This window comes from Protomyctophum parallelum (assembly GCF_964188405.1).
Source record: "Protomyctophum parallelum genome assembly, chromosome: 9".
NCBI classification, from domain to species: domain Eukaryota; kingdom Metazoa; phylum Chordata; class Actinopteri; order Myctophiformes; family Myctophidae; genus Protomyctophum; species Protomyctophum parallelum.
The window spans coordinates 1,304,850-1,327,957 of record NC_139706.1 but is presented as its reverse complement, the minus strand read 5'-3'; the positions used below and the strand labels follow the sequence as shown (position 1 = coordinate 1,327,957).

Here is a 23,108-nt window from a genome sequence, read left to right as displayed (position 1 = left end):
ATACAAATAGACACTTCTATGTAGCTAAAGAACAGAACAGGAATTCATCATATAGGAAGCAAAAAGGGAAAAGATATATATACAGTGAGGGGAAATGGGGTGGGGGGTGGGGATTCAGATTTTACAGAGGCCAGTTTCGAATTGCAGCCATCCATAGGTGCCCTTTGAGAGCGGTTTTGAAGGAGTCAAGGGATTCACATGTCTTAATGACTGTTGGTAGGGCGTTCCACATTTTGGTGGCATAGGAGCGAAAATAATTTAGTCCCTTGTTTGTGCCGAATCTGGGTTGTACATGGTTTGTTGCACTCCCTCTGGTGTTGTGGGTGTGGACTTCGTTTACATTAAGGAAGTATTTAGACAGGTACATGGGTATCTTGGTGGTGTATCGAATCTTGTGGACCAGACCCATTGCAAGATGCTGTACTCTGTCGTCGACCCTAAGCCATCCCAGCCTGTCAAAGTGGGCAGGGGTGAGGTGGGTTCGGGGGGTGAGGCCAAGTAGGAGCCTGACCAGTTTGTTTTGGGAGGTCTGGAGCCTTGTTTTAAGGGCCTTTGAGGTGCTGTGGTACCAAGAGGTGGATGCATAGTCAAAGAAACCTTGTACGAGGGCTCCTGTTAAGGTCTTCAAGGTGTTTTTGCTGACCAGTGAGGAGATCCTGTAAAGGAATCTTGTTCTTTGATTGACTTTTTTGATTACGTTGGTGGCCATCTTATCACCGGAAAGATTGGCCTCCAGGATGGAACCTAGGTAGGTAATTTGATCTTTTCGTGTGATAATATTGTCACCCACTCTAACCAAGAAGCCATCTGCCTTGCTGAGATTACTATTTGATCCGAAGAGGATGGATTCAGATTTTCCCAGGTGTAAGGATAGTTTATCAGCGAGCCAGGTGCAGATTCTACCGAGTTCAGAGCTGAGGGTCTTTTCAACCTGCAGTTTGTTCCTGTCCGAGACCAGCAGTGCTGAGTCATCTGCGAACAGGAACAAGTTGCAGTCACAAGCTGAAGTCATGTCGTTAACATATATTAGGAACAGTAAAGGCCCTAGTATGCTTCCTTGTGGGACGCCACAGCTCACTGGGAGGGGAGGGGACAGTGTTCCGTTCACCTCCACCATCTGTTCTCTCCCCTCCAGGTAGGATTGCATCCAGCTCACTGATGTGCTATCAAAACCAATAGCTTTAAGCTTGTTAACCAGTATGGAGTGGTTCACGGTGTCAAAAGCCTTTTGGAGGTCCAGCATGACCATGCCGCAATATTTTCCAGCGTCCACCTCGTGTTTGATGTGGTCGCTCAAATAGAGGAGGCATGTGTCAGTGTAGTGGGATGTTCTGAAACCAGATTGGAACTCGTACAGCAATTTATTAGTGGCAAGATACTTTTCAACCTGTTCATAGACTATTTTTTCCATCACTTTCGAGATGGAGCTTAGAATAGAAATAGGGCGGTAGTTGCCGGGTTCCCGCCCCAAAATGGGTTAATCCTAAACTCGAAGCTGAATGTTTTCCCATTTGTTCAGTATGTTCAAACCAGAGTGTAGAGTAAGAGAGTGTTGACACGCTTTGATCTCGTCGTAAAGCGGGTGCCTATGGGCGATAGTTCCAAACATTGCTCCTATATGGCTGGAACTATCCCATTGAGATAGAATGAGCACTTCCGCATTCCATTGTTACAATGGGAGTCAACACTAGTGTCGCCACTCTCTTATTATATTATTTCAAATCAGAGATTTTTAGAGAAAGTGCTGTCATCGAAGGGGCAGAAAACAGCACTCGAGTGCTGTTCATGCAGCCTGGAGAGTGACAAGCTGGATTTTGAAATGTATTGTTTTTTCAACGAGGGCGGCGCAAATATCAGGAATTTTAGGAATGTGTGCAAACTGTTTTAAAGTATTGCACAGTGACAACTAAAATAAAGCAATTTAAGATCATTAAAGCTGGGCTTGTTGCCTGAGTCCAGTCAGTGCATTCTGCCAACTTCTGGTCAAGGACATTTTCACTCTTCGCATTTGGAGGCCAAAAAAGAAAAATCTGAATATTCTTCCCTCGTTTGATATAATTGAAAATGCGCTGGTTCAAATGTTCAGCAGTGATTCTAAGTGTCGTCTCTCCTTCCTCCTACAGTTACCGGGCAGACAGCAGGTGTGTGGTTTAGACTCGGTGGACGCCAGCAGTGAGTCCGGCTCTGTGGAGTCGGCCCAGCTTTTCCTCCAGCAGAGCCTGAACCGGGTCAGCACCATCCAAAACCTGGAGGCGCCCGGAGCACAGGAGCTGCTCGACTTCACCATACGGTACGCACGCACGCAGGGGCGGCCTTAATGATCGCGAGGCCCCGTTCATGAAGTCGTCATAATTCATAATTATTCATAATTCATAGTTTAAAAAATATATAAAATTATTATTTTTTTTTTATTTTATTATCGGACTTCAAAGCATGAACAGCATACACAGCCAAGTGTATGCTTTCTTACCTTTATTTGTAGTTGTTATGTCCCCACCAAAGAGGTTCAGGTGTTATTTTGTGCAAAAGTGCATTATTGGCATTATTATTGCATTATTTCCCCTACCATAAGCCCTCAATGGGGGTTCGGTTTTTGTGCTAATTCGCTTAGTTCCATCGAAATAAGTAGTAAAGTGTGCCCCTTGGGATTTACATTATGAAAAGAGGATATATACAAAAAATATAGATTTTTGAGCGATGGAATTAAGCGAATTAGCATAACACCCCATAACCCCATTCAATTCAATGCAATTCATTGAGGGCTTATGGTAGGGGAAATAGCCAATAATGCGCTTTTGCACAAAATAACACCTGGACCTCTTTGGTGGGGACGTAACAACTACAAAGAAAGGTAAGAAAGCCTTCTAGCATAGAATTCTCATTTAAGTGTTTGGTTTTATATGATCTTCACTACTAATTACTACTTAACAGAACACTGAGCTGCAGTTTGATCAATGAAGTGAAAACCATCACTTCTCACAGATTGAGGCCCATGGATATGAGCATAAGTCATTATACCATGTTCCAGGGTCAGTACATAGGCGGACACATAGGTGAACACGGACATTGCTGTTCCTTGGAGTAGCTCATTGCTCAACACAAGTATAATTAAAGGCATTTGAAATGACATAAAAATGTTAATTTTCAGGATTCAAATTAAAAAATAGCAAAAAAATTGAAGATTTCAATTCGACCAAAAATAGCAGATCTACAAGCTCAAAACGCGTCGCAGCGGCAGTGCTTGTAGATCTGCTATTTTTGCTACGACAGCAATGTGCCTCTCTGGAGTGAGTGTGGAAATATAGTGGCCCTCTCCGTCGTCAAAGTTGGCCCATCCCTGCTCTAAAACAGTGAAAGATATTATTCCATTGCAGTGCTGGATTGGCGGAGGGTGGAGCCAGAGGCAATCGGAGGAAGGGACTAGGCATGTAACGATTCACATGGCTGGTTTTGGCACAATGCCTTCATAGATGGCATTAAGGAAGTACAAAACCTAAAATCTCAAACACAGGTTGTGCAACCCCCCCCCCCCCCCCATACAAAGGGAAGCTAGAGGTGACCACAGTTTATCTGTAGGTTCTACATCTGTCCAAAGTTACACAACCCTCACACGAATGTCCATTATGGAGAACCAACACCAAGTTACACAATGAACGTGAAAAGATGATAATCAATAAGGAGTTTTAATCAAACAATGTGTGAATGAATGCATGCGTGCGCATGTGCATTCATTCATGTGTGATTCCACGAGGAATGAATCTTACCTCAGTCCCTCAGTAGCATGCTGTATGGGTTGAGCAGAGAGTTGGGCAAAGTAATTATGTACAGTAGCACTGGATAATGTAATGTTTTGTATCATCAAGTGATTTATTATGTATCACCAACAATGCACGCACGCACACATGTGTATGCATGCACGCCGTTTTTTATTCAGTGCAAGTTTAAATCTTTCATAATTTATTTTGGTTTTATTTTATTGTGTGTGTGTGTGTGTGTGTGTGTGTGTGTGGGGGGGGGGGGGGGGGGGGGGGGGGGAGTAGGGGGTTGGAAGTACATCAGGACACCTCCCTAAATCTCTCTGCTGGTCCTGAGGCTCTACATTGTAACTTCATGCTAGTTCTAGTGAACTTGAGTGGGTTTACAGGGTTCCCCAAAACCTTGAAAAAAACAACAACATTTGAAACGTTTGTTTTCTTTTAATCAAGCCCTTTCCCTTAATTGTCCTTCTCCCATAACCAATCCACCAGCCGCCCGCTTTCTATTGGAGAGAATGGCTGCCATCTGTTCTTATCACAACGCACTCCATCTCTCTTTCTCACCTTCTTTTTCATGTCTGGCTCGGCATAAATATCTAATTCCATAGAAGTATGAGAGCCTTGAGCCATGAGTACAAATAAATAGTAACTACGTTGTATGAACTATATAACCATAACTAGCTTAGCAAAAATATCACCATGTCAGCCTGTGGCTGGTTTTGGCACAATGCCTTCATAGATGGCATTAAGGATGTACTAAACCTAAATTCTCAAACACAGGTTGTGAAACCCCCCTTCCCCGGTACAAAGGGAAGCTAGAGGTGACCACAGTTTATCTGTATCTTCAACATCTGTCCAAAGTTACACAACCCTCACACCAATGTCCATTATGGAGAACCAACACCAAGTTACAAAGTTACACAATGAACGTGAAATGATGATAATCAATAAGGAGTTTTAATCAAACAATGTGTGAATGATTGCATGCGTGCGCATGTGCATTTATTCATGTGTGATGGGGTAGGGGGTTGGAAGTACATCAGGACACCTCCCAAAACATCTCCTCATGGTTCTGAGGCTCTAACATTAACTTCATGCTAGTTCTAGTGAACTTGAGTGGGTTTACAGGGTTCCCCAAAACCTTGAAACAAAACATTTGAAACATTTGTTTTCTTTTAATCGAGCCCTTTCCCTTAATTGTCCTTCTTCCATAACCAATCCACCAGCCGCCCGCTTTCTATTAGAGAGAATTGCTGCCATCTGTTCTTATCACAACGCAGCTGCAACTTAGACTGCACTTTCATAGTAGTAAATTAATGGTCCTATAAGTATTCAATCAATCAATCAATCAGCAACTAAAGTTGTCAAATAATTGTAGTGGAGTAAAAAGTATTTGCCTCTGAGGTACAAGTGAAGTAGAAGTTTAAAGTATCAACAAATGTACAGTAGTGAGTGTGTGACAGTGTGAGGAATATTGCAGATGGTCAGATTGCCAAAACAGAAACACTATAAAATATAGCCTACTGTATATTTTCAATGTTTTTGTTTACTTGATTTTTATAGAAACACTGAATCACGTTCAAGGTATTAAATACAGCTGTGGAAAGTAACTAATGTACAGTATTGTACTTAAATCTGGTTATGTACATCATCTACCTCAATACTTCACTAATATACAATTAAATCTGGTGCTGTACATTATCATTATACATCAACACATACAATTCAGCAGACAAAGCATCTTACTGAACACTCTGAGACAGTCTTTGAGGGGTGCTAGCCCCTCCTATGCCCAGCTTTCCAGGTTTGGGTGAACACAAACATTGGCTTGTGATTGGCTGATCACCCCATATAGCAATGCTTTGATTGGCTGAGCAAAGTACATATTGAGGGCAGAAAAGCGAAGACGGAAAAGTGAGGACGCAAATTGTGTTGGCCGCCATGAGGATGTCTGATTGATAAGAGCGCCCCTCACTTCACACAGGTGTGATTTATTTTTTAGATGCTGGCTTGAAACCTCTCAAACAACTCGTCTTCTTTAACCCATTCTGACCTGAGATCAGATTGAAACCTTGAAACCTCTCAAACAACTCGTCTTCTTTAACCCATTCTGACCTGAGATCAGATTGAAACCTCGAAACCTCTCAAACAACTCGTCTTCTTTAACCCATTCTGACCTGAGATCAGATTCTAATAATGTCTTCTACACCCTTACAGTTTTCTGAAAAAGCTATGTTTCTATGTCAGTCGTTCAGTCGTTCAGTCATTTTTCACTCGGTGGCTCGCTATGAGCTTGTAGATCTGCTATTTTTCAATAGCTAAAGTATAACATAGTGCTAACACCAAAAGGGGTTCCCGCCAAAAATGGGTTAAAGCAATGTACACAATTTAAGGAAATACGAGTCAATCAATAAATAGTGAATATATACATAAGCTTAAGCAACAAAATATAGTTTATTGTTTTATCAACGTGGTACTGAACAGATCAGTGCAATTTTGTAGCAACAATTATAGGAATAAATTCAGGATAGGTAGCCTATAAAGGACCTTCTGTATTAAAAAAACAATACTTACAAACTGCACAATACTTCAGAACAGTGAAATGTACATTGTGGTGCGCGATTAAAAAGCTGTACATTTGCGTTATTTTTTTTCTATAATTAATAAATTTGAAATGAATCAGTAAAAATCCCTGCCCTAAATAAAGAGATATTTTTTGGAGGTGAACTATCCCTTTAAAGGCATATTCAGTGATTTCGCTCAAAAAACCTTAGGTTTCGTTTTTGGCTGTGGGACCCAGCCTTTCGTCCAATCAGGATAGAGAGTCAAAAACGAAACCTAAGGTTTTTTGACCCCCAGGGGTTAACTGGGGACAGGGAGGAACTCCTTATATGGCCAGCACACTCTATAGTAGGGAGGATTATCACAACAAAACAAAAAAATAAGTGATATTTGAATTGAGTGAAATCACTGAATATACCTTTAAGATCTTTCAACCTGCTCTGTTTATCTTGGCCATGCCGTTCTGGCTGAACATCTGAACAACAGTATTCGTGAATATTCATACATTTTAAACATATTCATGAATATTCATACACTAAACACATTACTCCAGAAATATATATTTTTTTTCAAAAAGATCAAAAATAGCATATGTACAAACTCAAAACAAGCTCTCTGAGCTTAGAGCGGTTCTTTTATAGGGACTCAAGTAGTTAAAGGTATATTCAGTGATTTCACTCAAAAAACCTTAGGTTTCGTTTTTGGCTGTGGGACCCAGCCTTTCGTCCAATCAGGATAGAGAGTCAAAAACGAAACCTAAGGTTTTTTGACCCCCAGGGGTTAACTGGGGACAGGGAGGAACTCCTTATATGGCCAGCACACTCTATAGTAGGGAGGATTATCACAACGAAAAAAAAAAAAAAGTGATATTTGAATTAAGTGAAATCACTGAATATACCTTTAAAGTTGTTCCCAACCTGTTGGTCAGGATCCCCTGGGTCCTACCGTCCACAGATGAATGAATTAATGAATGCATTTTATTTGTATAGCACCTTTCCAAACATATAGTTACAATGTGCTTTACAGACAGGTTATAAAACAGTAATCATAAAAACATAAAAACAACAAAGCATCAAAACATCAGAGACAATAAAACATAAAGAAAAGAACAGGTCAATAAAACAATTTAAAAACAATATTAGGAAAAACACTTGGCATACAGATGTGTTTTTAAAAGCGTTTTAAAAGAAGGCACTGATTCTGCTAATCTAAGGGCCAAGGCCAGGGAGTTCCAGAGCAAAGGTGCCCCAGCCGCAGATGACAGCAAATTGAAAAATACCAATAAAATAATTACAAAAAAAGCACTTACTGCATCAAAACTAATGCAACAAACTATACTATAGATAGGAGCCAAAAAGGAAGCACGCACATCTCCAGAAATTCTACAGGTGCTGAACAAGAAATATACGTACAATGAAAAGGAAGGGTTGTCCGTACAGTTGTGCGGACAACAAACTATAACATAAGAAAGAGGCAACCCTTGTGAAAATCACTGATGTACAAGGCAAGCTCACTTGTATAGCAGATGTACAAGCTCGCATAGCGTCAGCTTGCATGGCACCAAGCTGTGACAGCTTGAACATCTTCTATTTTTGAACGCTTGAATCTAAAATGACACATGCTTTCCTGGTGTTAAAGTGGTTAAGGCTACAACAGTTTGTACTAGTAATTGAGACTTTCACTTAAGTACAATTTTTCTGTATTTGTACTTTACTGAGTATTTCCAATACAAATACTATAATTATTTCTACTCCACTACAGATCCTAATATTGTACTTTTACTCCACTAATTTGTTTTTTTAAACTTTAGTTACTAGTTACTTTGTACATTTGTATTATTTATTACAGTAACAAGTAACTTCAGCCCAATATACATTTCCATCATTTGATCTACTAGCTAACATTACTGTGAGTCTGACGCATTGAGAGCTTGTAGATCTGCTATTTTCAAAAGACTTTTAGACATTTGAAAACTTGAAATGATAGACATTCTACATAATGAGTACTTTTACTTTTGGTACTTTAAGTAAATCTTAATGCCAGCATTTTGAATTCCGGTCTTTTACTTGAAACAGAGTATTTGAATACTGCAGTATTGATACTTTTACTTAAGTAGAAAGTACTTTTTCCACCACTGTTTGTACTTAAATGTTTGGGTTTATATGAACTTCACTACTAATTACTACTGTAGCAGAAACACTGAGCTGCAGTTTCATCAATGAAGTGAAAACCATCACTTCTCACAGATTGACGTCCATGGAACAGCACATAACGTATTTAACCATATTCCAGGGTTAGTCCTGTGATAGTACATTGCACAGTCTCTGGGTCCATCGTCATTGGGATATCCACTGCCCCAGTACCTGCACAATAAACAACAATGTATTGAACCACATGCACTCAGTCACTCACATACAATGACTTTGATAGAATTACAATATAAAAACATGTCAAATGTCTCACTGTGTTGTCAGTGGTCTTCCATCCACCCACGTCCATCTGCCCCCAGTCCTGGTCAGACCAATGTATGAAAAATCAGCAGCACCACTCAATCCATAGATGAATACCTGATTATTTGTACATGATTGAATCATCATTAATTGTATCCAATACATTCACTTATTCACTATAATCATGGAATTATATCACATGCAGCTATGTGGACAATCTGAGAACCCATCGTCAAAAAATAAAGGAAAAATCACACCAATGTGAATTGAGTGGTGCAACTCCCCTCTCTCTCCCCCCCCCCCCCTCTCTCTCATTAGCAGGCAACAGTGCAGCACTATCTCTCTGTTTCTGGCACAACAGCGCCCCTACTGGTACTAACTGGTAATAACTGGTGCTCATTAACACTATACATAGGCGGACACATAGGTGAACACGGACATTGCTGTTCCTTGGAGTGGTTGCACCACTCAAAAATAGCACCCTGTTTCCCTGAGTCGTATCTGGATGATGGACACCTGGACACACTCATGCTCACACACTCGCGCTCACACACACACACACACACACACACACACACACACACACACACACACACACACACACACACACACACACACACACACACACACACACACACACACACACACACACACACACAGGGACACACGGACACGGGGACAACTAACCTGTTCTTCTCCACTGTTAATGACCACCAGATCAGCTCCTAGACTCCGACATTCGTCTCTACCTCTCTGCCATGATTTCTTCTCAGTAGTTCTGTAGTAACAGCTGCATCCAAACTTCTTCCATCCACTGGGACACGACTTGTCTAAAAACATCAAACAGGAGATTTACTGATGGATTTTCAATGTACCGATAATTAATTCTAACACATAGTTGTAATAATAATTGTAGTCATAGATGTAGTGGAGTGGAGGCAAAACTATTCATCTATTATATCAATGGTGTTTTCTACTCCACACATTTACTCGAGTAAACCTTTCTGGTATTTGTACTTAGTTAATTAAATATTTCAATTCTGTGGTAGGCCTATGTAGCATTACGCGGAAGCGTGGATTGAACCCGGGGGGCGGGGCTCCCACTCACCAGACCAACGCGCAGCCTACCGTGCCAACAGGGCTGAGCCCGATTAGCAGGACTGTTGCAGGCTGGGTCTCGGCTGCATGGAGGCTACACCTACTTCCTACTACTACAAATATTGTAGTTTTTACTCCACTACATTTATTTGACAGATTTAGTTATACTTTATATATTTAGATTATTAATATTAAATCTATTTCAGCAGCCATCCCCATTGATGATGTCATTGGTAGGCAGGTTTCTGAACTGTCCACATAGACAAATTATGCCATGTTATAATGAGCATTAGTGACGCCGATATATTATATAAAGATGAGCTTGAAAACAGGTGACGTGCATCTTAAGAATAATGATTGTTCTATGATAGTTGTCATATACACCAGCAGTGATGAGCTTACTCAGAATCTCTACCTCTATATCCCAGATAATAATTAAAATATCAATGATATTATTTAAGTTATTTTGTATCTTCTCTCACCTGCTGTCTGTGTCTTCAGCTGGTCTACTTCACTTTGAAGCAGGTTCTTCTCCTGGTTCAGGTCGGTGTTGACGGACTTTAGCCGGTTCTTCTCCTGCGTCAGGTCGGTGTTGACGGACTTTAGCCGGTTCTTCTCCTGTGTCAGGTCGGTGTTGACGGAATTTAGCCGGTTCTTCTCCTGCGTCAGGTCGGTGTTGACGGAATTTAGCCGGTTCTTCTCCTGCGTCAGTTTGGTGTTGACGGACCTTACCTGGTCCTTCTCCTGCGTCAGGTCGGTGTTGACAGACTTTAGCCGGTTCTTCTCCTTCGTCAGGTCGGTGTTGACGGACTTTAGCTGGTCCTTCTCCTGCATCAGGTCGGTGTTGACAGACTTTAGCCGGTTCTTCTCCTGCGTCAGGTTGGTGATGACGGACTTTAGCTGGTTCTTCTCCTGCGTCAGTTTGGTATTCTCCAAAATCAGAGTATGGTAGTTGGACTTGTTGGACAGCGTGTTATGATCATGTACCAGGGTGTCGTTGGCCATGATGTTACTGCTGGGTGAACGATCTGCGAAGGACAGAAATGGATGATAAAGACAGTTATCGCTACTGTTCATGATGAGGTCAAGCATCTGTGGTGGAACACTTTATTTGAGAAGAAAATCTCAACGTTGTTAATTATCCTTTTTTCATGTGCATTGTCACTTGTCAACACTACTTTATTCATCATACTTTTCAGATGCATATCATGCAATGCAATAATACAAAAAGAAACGAAAAATAAGTAAATGATAATAATAAAAAAGTCAACATTTTGGGTTAAAGCTGTGGTGGCCTTAATTGTATGCACCAGCGAGGAACTGGATGTGCGCAAGACTTCTGCTTTTTAAACAAGGCCTTAATAGTTGTCACAGCTAGAAAATGTCAGGCAACAAACTCCATGCAATACTCACAGCTCACGCCCAGGCCTGTGATCACAGCTAGGCAACAAACTCCCTGAGTGAGTGATGTGTAGTTTAGTGACATGTAATACTCACAGTACACAGCCTGGGCTATGTTGCCACCCATCAGCGTAAGACACAGCATCAACACAGCAACAACTCTGAAAGGCCTTCTCCCTGTTAAGACAAAAACAAGATAAGAGTAAATGCCGTTAGCTAAACCCAACCGGACCAAAGTACTCTAAAATAAAATACTAAAATACTTTTACACAAAGTGAATCACTTCTATAACTGTCCTCGGCCTCAACTCTCCTCTGTCTCACATTCTTTGTCAAGACTGGAAAAGCATAAATATATGTAGACAGCTTTCAAGGATGACAGGCTTGAACTATTGACAAGTTAACAAATGGTAACTATCTTGATTATTACTCTTAGAGTCCTTGATTGGTTTAATGAAAATGGCAATTATGATTTTTTGTAAATTATGTACTTAGTTAATTCAGTCAGAGAACTCACAAATATACATAAGATGTAATGTGAGCGTGAATGCTCTTTTATCTTGGCATTCGGGGCTTTGCTACAGTTTCTCTCTCTCTCTCTCTCTCGCACACGCACACAACACACATGCACACACAAACATATACATACTGTGGGAGAAGGAGGGAGGGAGATCAAAAAAGGTATAAACGTGTTTGTATTGGTGATTTTTAGTCTTAGTAATATCTCTTACCAGACTTCTTCTTCTTGGTATGAAGATCTCCATAGACAGCATCGTCTATCTTGTGCAGATCAAGACTCTCATAATGTTCTTCTTCAGACATGTCTACATTAGTTCTTCTTGTAGTGACGATGGTTTCATTCTCGTAGTCTGCATCGTCTTGGTCTCCATCTTGGACCTCAATGTTTTCAGAATGCCTCGCTACAGCCATCTGTACCTTTATGACTTAAATTCTTCCTGCATGTTTTTGACCTCTTCACAACACACTGAGTATATATACTATCTTCACTACCCTAAACAATGACAGCACTGTTATTTTGACCCACGCACACACACGCACACGCTCACACACACACACACACACACACACACACGCTTATGCAGTTTCCTTGCTATCATGTCATGATCTCTCTAAAGTTACACAACACACAACTGTCCAGTTTTAAGAACACCAACACCAACGATGTTAAATAAAAGTTCAATGACAAATAAGGACACATTTTATTGAGCTGACAGGTTTTAGTCAAAATGATGTAGCAGGTATATAAGATATACAAATGAATGAATGCATTCCACCAAAGATCCCTCACATATTATTTATGTTTTGTGCAATAGATCGTTTTGGGAGCATATGTGTTATTTTATTTTGAAGTCCTCACTCCTTCCTGCTGTGACGTCATCCACCTGCGTTTGCTTCCACCTTTCTCTCTTGCTTGAAGCCAGACATATCATTGGTCCGATATCTCAAACCCTCACCCTAACCCTAACCTCCCACGGGGCAGCAGCACACCTAAACCGAACCTTAACCCTCTCCCAACCCTTAACGCACCCCTCACCAACCTTAATAGGCCTATCTCACAGCCATTCCCCGCCCCCTTTCCAGACCTACGTAGTGGTGCTGACGTGACGTCACTCCATAGACTTTACATGTTAAAAGACCTTAATTCAGAAGCCATAAACAACGCATAAACGTTATTCTATTTGGTTTAGAGGTCTTAACATCTTGTTTTCTCCATAATAATATTGGTCTTTTACATTTTAACATTTGGAAACGGCCTTAAATGGTGCAGAGAAAGCAGGTAGGGATGTAGCTCTGGTCCATAGCCTTACTCACGCCCATTCCTCCTCCTACAGATTTTGTCCAAATCTCACAAAAATCGGCACACATGATCTCCGGACCTAAGTGGTTACAGTAATGTATGTTTTTCTAATCAAAATGTAAATCTCCAAAGTAACTAGTAACTAAAGTTTTCAAATAATTGTAGTGGAGGGCTCTGAGATGTAGTGGAGTAGATGTAAATGTATTGGAAATTGGAATACAGTCAATTAAAGTACAAATACCTCAAAATTATACTTAGTACAGTATTTGAGTAAATGGACTTAGTTACTTTCCACCACTGGGTTAACAGCAGGAGGAAACGTCAAACGTCAACAAAGTATATGACCAAGCTGTCCGTCTGATGACAAAAAAGATTACGAAAGAAGTATGACTAAGACACAGAAGTGGTCAATGTTATCCTCAACTTCATATTGACATCTGTTGTCCAGATCATATCTCACACCAGGGCTGCAGGGCTGAATCATTCAGGCGGCGGTAGTCAAGTCATACACCCAGCCAGGCCACCCTATCCATATACACACACGCGTGTACGTATATCACTCATTCTTGAGATGAGGTCCCACACATAAGAGCCTTATTTATGTTAAAATAAATTAATTCATAAAAATAAAAGCATTTGCAAAGTTATATGTAATACAGTTGTGTATTCTTATGACATTAATTTAATTATAATCTTTTTCATATTCCATCTGAATTAGTTAAAAGCAGGCTCTGTACCCAAAAATGCCTGTATTTAGCCTGTCCCCAGCAAGTGGTCACAATTTCAAACTGCCAAAAAAGTGTCTAATACTGTCACAATCACATAAATATACATACTAAATGAAAGTAGATTGTCAACAACATAGCAAACAATATACAGTTAATTTAAATTTATATTTTCCAATAAATATCTAATATCAAATGTGTGTCCCACGTCTCCGTCAACTCCGTCAGGTTTTTTTAAAAGTCTTAAATTAATCAGAAAATATTGTCGACAGATTTAGCCTAAAGACTCCTTTTCCAAGTCCTGTTTATATTTGTTGCAACAGTGGAGCACCTGGTCAACAAAATGGGGAGGCCCCTGGAGGCTCGAGGCCCGTTTCAATTGAAACGATTGAAACATATATAAGGCCGCCTATGCACGCACGCACGTGCACACACATGCGTGTGCACACAAAGGCAGACATTCTTTTCCTATTCTCATTTCTTCCTGGTGTGTTTTTTTTTCTTTTTTTTCTTATTTATACATTTGTCTTCAGTTAAATTAAATACATTTTCTTCCTGCTTCCTCTAGTTCTGTTCTTACGTTTAGTTAGCTGGTTTCTGCCAGGCAGCGACGATATATATTAAATGATAGTCTGATAAGACTCTAAAGGCTCATTCATAGTCTGGATTTCCGGTGGTGAGGTGACCACCGCTCCGGTGGTGAGGTGACCACCGGAGCTGACATAACGTTGAGCGGTGGTGAGTGAAAACGGAGAGAAGGGCTGGAGCGGTGGCGGCGGTGGTTTTTGCTCTTCACCTTGACTCAGTGACGTCATGTAGTAGTTCGGTGGTCACCTCACCACCGAAACGCTTAAGAGATAAGTCTTATCACAATGGATAACGTGATGTCTGTTGTCTGTCTGTCTGTCTGTCTGTCTGTCAGGGACCTCCAGAGGCTTGGGGAGCTGCAGACGGAGCTGGCCGGAGCGGCTGACTTCTGTGCAACCTACCTTCGCTGTCAGCTGCTGCTAATGAAGGTTTGATATGGCTCATACTATTATTATTATTATTATTATTATACGTAGTGCGCTGAATATAAGACGACTATGGCTCAGGTTGCCATACATGTATTGCTGTACTAGGGTTAAATAAATGTACACATTTATTTTATGTTATCTTATATATTTATGTTTCTTGTCGTGTGACATGTTTAGTGTTCTAGGGTTAAAAAAAAATCGTCCTGTGGTCAGGCCTTACAGGAGAGGCTGTGGAACATGTTTAACCCATTCTGACCGGGCACCCATTTTGGTGTCAGCATCATGTTATGCTTTAGCTATTGAAAAATAGCAGATCTACAAGCTCATATCGCGCCACCGAGTGGCGCGATACGAGCTTGTAGGTCTGCTATTTTTAGAAAAATCGAAGAACGACTGACATTTTTAGAATCTGATCTCAGGTCAGAATGGGTTCATCAGACCAGTGTGTGTCCGGCGGATGAATCTGATCTCAGGTCAGAATGGGTTAATGTTTTTCGTCCTGTGGTCAGGCCTTACAGGAGAGGCTGTGGAACATGGCCGTCCCTCTCTGCGTCAAGCGGAACGCCACAGGCACGACAGCAGCACGGCAGGTCAGAGCAGCATAGTAGTGCTTCTTGTACTTTAAGTTTAGGCATGTAACCATATATCGTAAACCCATTTAACACTTGGAATCAATACAGTACATTGCTGTGCCCAGCTATTGCAGCCTTAGGAGCCTTTTTCAAGGGAAAAAAATACCCTAGGAGCTTGACCGGATTATCGGAAATTAGCAAACGCCAACCAATTCTATCACGGGAGGATCGCCGATCACCTCAGGCATGAATTATTTTAGTGCGACTAGCGACGGGACCGCAAATATTTCGGCTACTAGTTTTTTAGCTTTTTTTTTACTTTTGTAAAAAAAAAAAACTGCTGGGCACTCTACGTCTTTATTCTGAAATAATCCATGGGCATCTATTGTGTTAATTGGCAATCCAAATATCTTCAGCCGGCGATCCCCTTATGAGAAGATTTTAGAATAGATTTTAAAAAGGAAATAGCAGATCTATAAGCTCACAACAACGCGCCGCATCGTGACGAGCTGTGAGCTTGTAGATTGACTAATTTTGTTGGGGTCATTTATGCCTCCTTTTCTGTAGCATTGTGAGCATTTTAGTGAATACGTCTTTGTATCAACTTGTGCGTGCGTGTGCATGTGCGTGTGTGTAGATCCTGGAGGAGACGTATAAACTCGAGTTTATGTACGGCGGGTTGGAGAGTCGACAGGTGGCAACGATCCATCACGTTCGTCTCCAGGCCAAGGCGCTGCAGCTGATCCTTAACGCACGCACCAGACGAGGGTTGGTATTCAGTGCAGTTTTAGCCATAGTCTCTTGAATAGTGTTCATTTAGTTTTTTTTAATCACCTGGAATGTCTTAGTGTTAGTCTAGTTTTAGTCGACTGAATCTACAGTTGATTTTAGTAGACTAAAATGTGTTTTGGCGGGCCTCAATGCCGTCGTAATGACTGTTTTTACACTTGCTGAAAATAGCCGATCTACAAGCTCGTAGATCTGCTATTTTCAGCATGCGACCAAGTGTAAAATGACATATACTGGATCTCTTGTCCACTAGTCCCTTCCTAACATTTTTAGTCTATTTTTTATTTGTTGACGAAATTGTCAGTATATTTATTCTCAGTTTTAGTCACCATAGCATACGAACATTTTTCATCTTAGTTTTAGTCGACGAAAACAACACTGTTCAGTACTATATGATGCTTACTGTACACAGGGTTGGTACTGTACATTGACGAGTTTAAAAAAATTCTAACACACACACACACACACACACACACACACACACACACACACACACACTACAAATGAGCGTTACTGGGGTTGGTCACATGAATCTGATCTTGAATGATCGTCATGCTTGTGTCTTTTCTCCAGGATGGACCCTCTCATCAGCAGCTGTGAGAGGTTTATGCAGGACGTGGAGTCTTTTCAAAGGTAACGTCTCTCTCTCAAGTCGGAGCTCTTCTGGCTCCAAAACTATAAATGGTAAATGGTGCATTTATATAGCGCCTTCATCCATGGCGCTTTACATAGATTGTGCATTCATTTAAATTCACACATTGATGGCGGGGGAAACCATTCAAGGAACCAACCTGCACATCGGGAGCAATTCGGGGTTCAGAGTCTTGCTCAAGGACACTTGGACACTTAACTTCCAAACTATGGAATGAAGTTCCATTGCAATCAGAAGATGATTGATGATGATTGTTTATTTATTTCCGTGTCCTGCACACGATGTGCCCAACCCTTATGGGTTTATAAGACACCATTTCAGAATTGCATTTACATTTGCATGTTTACATTACATAATTCACACATTTCCAGCATGTTTACATTACTGCAGACTCACTCCCAGTCTTCCGCCGTAGTGTGAAAACCTGTAGCCCGTAGCACTTGCCCTATAGCCTCGAGGACCTTACAGGCCTACTGTATGCAAAGGCTCAACTTACTGTATGTTATTTAGATAGCATTGCATGTAGACATAGCACTCTAGTCTATAGTGTATACTCATAACTTCACTGTACAGATATTCTACTGTTAGACGGATGTTAGGTTCTTAGCTTCCTTATAAAGGAAAAGTGCTTTACATCAAAAGAGAACAACAAAAGATCAATCCATGCAATAGCAGGCATAAAAATACAAAACATACATAATACAATAATGACAGTTAAGAAAAGGCTTTAACATAAAGGTGGGTTTTCAGGAGAGTTTTAAACGTGGATATTGATTTTGCACATCTTAGGTCAGTAGGTAGGGCGTTCCAGAGCGTGGGGCCCCTAGATGACCATTTCTATGTACCGGTATTTGATCTAATATTACCATGTGGCGTTCTTGCTTACCGTAAATCGCTCTGGATTAAAAGCGTCTGCTAAATGCCTACATTGTAAATCTATGGACAATACCTTTTACACTGGGCTAGTTACCGGTGAGAGCTGTTCTGTTTTCCGTTGTCCAACCAGACGTGTTGTTGTCGTCCCACGGTCTCTCCACCCTGCAGGTCGTTTGTGACGGAGCTGCCCCACCTCCAGGACAGCTTTGTGGAGAAGCTGTTGGAGGTGCTGCCCCGCCTGTCGTCCAGTAAGCCCGTGGAGCAGGTGAAGATCCTCCAGACCACGCTGAGACAGAGCGGTCTGCTGCACCTGCAGCTGCCCCAGCAGGTCAGTTACTGCCCCAGCAGGTCAGTTACTGAGGTCTGCCCCAGCAGGTCAGTTACTGAGGTCTGCCCCAGCAGGTCAGTTACTGAGGTCTGCCCCAGCAGGTCAGTTACTGAGGTCTGCCCCTGCAGGTCAGTTACTGAGGTCTGCCCCAGCAGGTCAGTTACTGAGGTCTGCCCCAGCAGGTCAGTTACTGAGGTCTGCCCCAGCAGGTCAGTTACTGAGGTCTGCCCCTGCAGGTCAGTTACTGAGGTCTGCCCCAGCAGGTCAGTTACTGAGGTCTGCCCCAGCAGGTCAGTTACTGAGGACTGCTGCCCCAGCAGGTCAGTTACTGAGGTCAGCTGCCCCAGCAGGTCAGTTACTGAGGTCTGCCCCAGCAGGTCAGTTACTGAGGTCAGCTGCCCCAGCAGGTCAGTTACTGAGGTCAGCTGCCCCAGCAGGTCAGTTACTGAGGACTGCTGCCCCAGCAGGTCAGTTACTGAGGACTGCTGCCCCAGCAGGTCAGTTACTGAGGACTGCTGCCCCAGCAGGTCAGTTACTGAGGTCAGCTGCCCCAGCAGGTCAGTTACTGAGGTCAGCTGCCCCAGCAGGTCAGTTACTGAGGTCAGCTGCCCCAGCAGGTCAGTTACTGAGGTCTGCTGCACCTGCAGCTGCCCCAGCAGGTCAGTTACTGTGTCCTAATGCCAACAGATCCAGTGTAGTTCACACTGTGTCCTAATGCCAACAGATCCAGCGTAGTTTACAGACTGTGTCCTAATGCCAACAGATCCAGTGTAGTTCACACTGTGTCCTAATGCCAACAGATCCAGTGTAGTTCACACTGTGTCCTAATGCCAACAGATCCAGTATAGTTCACAAACTTCACACTGTGTCCTAATGCCAACCAACAGATCCAGTGTAGTTCACACTGTGTCCTAATGCCAACAGATCCAGTGTAGTTTACAGACTGTGTCCTAATGCCAACAGATCCAGTGTAGTTTACAGACTGTGTCCTAATGCCAACAGATCCAGCGGGCGACGGCGACCATCATCGAGCCAACGGGGGAGTCTGACAACCCCCTGAAGTTCATCAGTGGCCTGGTGGTGGCGCTAGACATCGACGCAACGCTGGAACACATGCAGGACCCTCAGAACACTGTTAAAGTCCAGGTAGGTTTATTTAACCCTTTAATAAACCCCCAGAACACTGTTAAAGTCCAGGTAGGTTTAATTAACCCTTTAATAAACCCCCAGAACACTGTTAAAGTCCAGGTCAGTCTGGATATGAAGTTATGAACCCGTTATAACCGAGAACAAGCAATTAGTCATTTCAGATTTTTATAGTTATATACTGTGCGTGCGTGCGTGTTCTATATCTAAAATTAACCTGCATCGTAATGCACTAGTCTGTCATTTACAGTAGCATGTTTACTTTAAACACACCCCCTCTGTGTTCGTAGGTTCTGTATCCGGACTACATTTACAGTAGTATGTTTAAACACTCTCCTCTGTGTCCGTATAGGTTCTGTATCCGGACTACATTTACAGTAGCATGTTTAAACACTCCTCTCTGTGTCCGTAGGTTCTGTATCCGGACTACATTTACAGTAGTATGTTTAAACACTCTCCTCTGTGTCCGTATAGGTTCTGTATCCGGACTACATTTACAGTAGCATGTTTAAACACTCCTCTCTGTGTCCGTAGGTTCTGTATCCGGACTACATTTACAGTAGCATGTTTAAACTCTCCTCTGTGTCCGTAGGTTCTGTATCCAGACGGGCAGTCTCACGTCATCCAACCCAAACCCGGAGACTTCAGGAAGCCTGGACCCAACAGACACAGACTGATCACACAGGTGTACCTGTCACACACCGCTTGGACAGGTCTGTACACACACACACGCACGCACGCACGCACGAGCGAGTGCTGTGACATGTTCTGAGCTTGTATTTTGACGATCTGCCATTTCTGGTGTGCGACTTCAGCACACAACTAGGTATATGATGATAACACCATGTATGGAAACGGGGAGTCATGTGAACAAAAACATTACATTGTTGTCATGTTTCGACCTAGAAGGTCTTCGTCAGGGTCTATCTAACATTTTGGCTAATCGGTCAGAGATGCACACGCAGATTAGACACACCAACGGACCGCTATGCGGACACAACGGTCGGACATGCGGTCAAAGATTTAGTTTAGGTTCGCCATCTTTGTTGAAGAAGAGTCTGGGCAATTATGTTTTAGTCTTTCTCATTCAAATTTTGGTAGACCTAGTGGTCTAGACTTTGAATCCATACCTCACAAGTTCAAATCCCACTGCTACCACTGTTTTTCCAACAACCACAAACTACTTTTTTGGACAATAAGGTAGGTTGTCGGTCTAATGACAGTCGGACCAATAGTATGTCGGAACTAAGGCCTGTATCCAATCAAAGCTAATAGAGCATGCACATCCACTCTAGCCCAGGTGCTGCAGGACAAATGGCAGTACAAGAGAAATAAATGGAGTCCGCAACACGGTTAAGGAATAACTCGGCTCCACTGATTCATTAAATTCAACGTTTCACACCTAAATACAGCCATGTGATGTTCCAGTCATGTCCGTAATTTACGTCGTCATCATGTCATTTGAATGACCGTTCATGTTGTGAACACAACATGAACCGTTCATTTGGTGACCAGCACCAAATGAACAATAAACATAAATTGTTGGTCAAACATGAGAGAAGGAAAACATGAGATAAAGTTGAGAGAAAAATGTTTTTAGGGTGTCATGTGATCGCTAAAAAGAAATATAGCAGTGGTCTGCGTTCTTTCACATGCGCTCAGCAGCTCTGCTTAGTAGTAGCTGGTAATGAGCGCCCGCGGGCTTACTCACATTGTTATACAGACACAGAGCCGCCTCGCTGGTCTAGTGGTCTAGGCATAAGACTTTGAATCCATACCTCAACAGTTCAAATCCCACTGCTACCACTGTTTTTCCAACAACCACAAACTACTTTTTTGGACAATAAGGTAGATTTTGTGAGGTTTAGGTTTAGGCCTAGTTTTCGTGAGGTTAGAGAGGTTAAGGTTAGGTTTAGGCCTAGTTTTTGTGAGGTTAGAGTTAGGGTTACATTTACTTGCGTGCGGTGAAGATGAACACAGCAGAGCGCTCCCTACGCCATCACTGACAACCAATCACAAGCCGATATATTTTATATCTGCACCTATGAACACAATATTCGCCTCCTGGACAGCTTCAATGAGGAACAACAGTGGATAGACACGGCCGTTTTGAGTCGCGTTTCTCTTTTCGTTGACACCCAGTGAGAGGAACTGTAATTTTGGACGTGTAGTAGAGGACATAAATATTTTGTGATTACCGGTACTTAAAAGGTAAGAAAAGCAACCTGAAAATCACGTCTGGCACTGGGTGAATGTAACGGTTATTGAGTCACTGGCACTGGGTGTGTTAAACGGTTATTTAGGCATAGAATGGTAATCCCAATTATTGGTAAATTTTTTGGGGGGTGTAAAAGCTGTATACCATATATTGTACAATATCATATATCATATACTGTACAATAAATATCACAACATATACTGTACAATATCAAGTGGTACATAAATTAGGGTCAACCTTATTTATGAGATTAGATTTCTTTGATGAGATTCAGCCTCTCAGACCCAAAACAAATTTGTTGTCCTGGATAAGATTTTGTATTGGTGTTGGTACCACTAGGAGACATAACAGGCAAATGTTGATCAAAATAACAGTCATTCTTCAAATACTTCAATATACTTCAAATATATGTGACCAGATTTGACTGAGACCCTGCCATCGTGCAACCTCCAGCTTTTCACCCGAGAAAAACTTGTTTTTATTAATTTTTTATCCAAAATGAGTTGAAAGCACAGGCAGACTCTTCACATACTAGAGCATGTCTGAAAATAATGTCAGAGCTGAAATCGACATGCAAATATGAAATAAATGCTTAAACATGTAGCTATAGGTGTAATGTTAGAGTCCACAGAAGTGAACCTTAATTTCAAGCCTGTTTTCTCAACTCACTGTTTTCTGCAAGACCTTATTCTATTCTATTCTCCAAAACTGGTGGGTCAAACTGAACAACCTATATGTCAATTTGAAGCTATGATTCCCTGCTTTCATATGACATGAAAAAGAAATCCAATGGCAGTCCCTCAGTCAAATTTGGCCACATATTATCATGATATATTTTTGGTTTATCTGTCATCATGTGACCTCCTCCCTCCTTCTCTCTCGTCCTTTCATTCTCAGAGCCGAGTCAGATCGAAGTGAGGCTCCTCCTGGCCTACAGCACCTCCTCCTCCTCTTCCTCCTCGTCCAAACCAGGCTGGGGCGACAGCACCGACAGCCTCCCGCCACCGGAGGGCACCATAGAGGGCACCATCCCCTTCAGCAAGCCGGTCAAAGTGTTCATCCATCCCAAACCCGCCAGACGCTAGTTAGTTGTTACATAACGAGACTTAAAAAATATATATATCTCAGTCTGCCTCGTCTAGACACTGTAGACAGAGTTCCTATGTTATTTAGGTGTGTCCCGACCCAGTAACTACCCTCAATCAGTCCCACTGGTTTTTCCCTAGTGGGACTGATTGAGGGTAGCTACTGGGATGTAAGTCGGGACTTGATCACTCCCGGCTGGGTCGCCTGAGTGAGGGGTATGATGTCGGGAGACCCGAAACCCTGTTGACCTCAGGATAAATCACTGAGGATAAGCCCCAGGTGCATCCATGCGATGTTTTTTAGTTATAGGTGTGAGCGAAACATTTTTTTGGGGGGGGGAAACAAAGAAATGTTCCAGATATAATTGGTTCGTGTTATGTTTTGAGACACAATGATCACACTTTGTATGTGCAGTATTATTAAACTATGGTTTTGGATTCAAGTCATTTCGTTTACTGGAGACATTATTTTTCTTGCTTTGATGTTTTGTATCTAGAGCTCCTTGAATGAATGGTTCCTATACTTAAGTCAGGACAACTCAAGAATGGATGGAATATATATATATATATATATATATATATATAATATAAAATGAGCAATATATTTATTATGGTTT

At 41.9% G+C, this 23,108-nt stretch overlaps 1 protein-coding gene across 2 annotated transcripts in view; it reads left to right on the top strand.

Moving 5' to 3' along the window:
• The window catches only part of ints4 (integrator complex subunit 4), a 41,279-nt gene extending 18,467 nt beyond the window's left edge, over nucleotides 1-22,812 (top strand). Inside the window, exons 16-25 of one of the 2 annotated variants that reach the window (XR_014569796.1) lie at nucleotides 2,124-2,290; nucleotides 14,732-14,825; nucleotides 15,335-15,415; nucleotides 16,035-16,165; nucleotides 16,760-16,819; nucleotides 17,883-18,042; nucleotides 19,045-19,188; nucleotides 19,781-19,901; nucleotides 22,304-22,579; nucleotides 22,652-22,812. Coding sequence is in view for 1 of the 2 variants with exons in the window: in XM_083774080.1 (XP_083630206.1) it covers nucleotides 2,124-2,290; nucleotides 14,732-14,825; nucleotides 15,335-15,415; nucleotides 16,035-16,165; nucleotides 16,760-16,819; nucleotides 17,883-18,042; nucleotides 19,045-19,188; nucleotides 19,781-19,901; nucleotides 22,304-22,491 (1,146 nt within the window). In the remaining variant the exon portion in view is untranslated. Of the gene's footprint in view, nucleotides 1-2,123; nucleotides 2,291-14,731; nucleotides 14,826-15,334; nucleotides 15,416-16,034; nucleotides 16,166-16,759; nucleotides 16,820-17,882; nucleotides 18,043-19,044; nucleotides 19,189-19,780; nucleotides 19,902-22,303; nucleotides 22,586-22,651 lie in introns of those variants that run through there. The other variant, XM_083774080.1, reaches the window with a different exon arrangement.
• The last annotated feature ends 296 nt before the right edge of the window (nucleotides 22,813-23,108 follow it).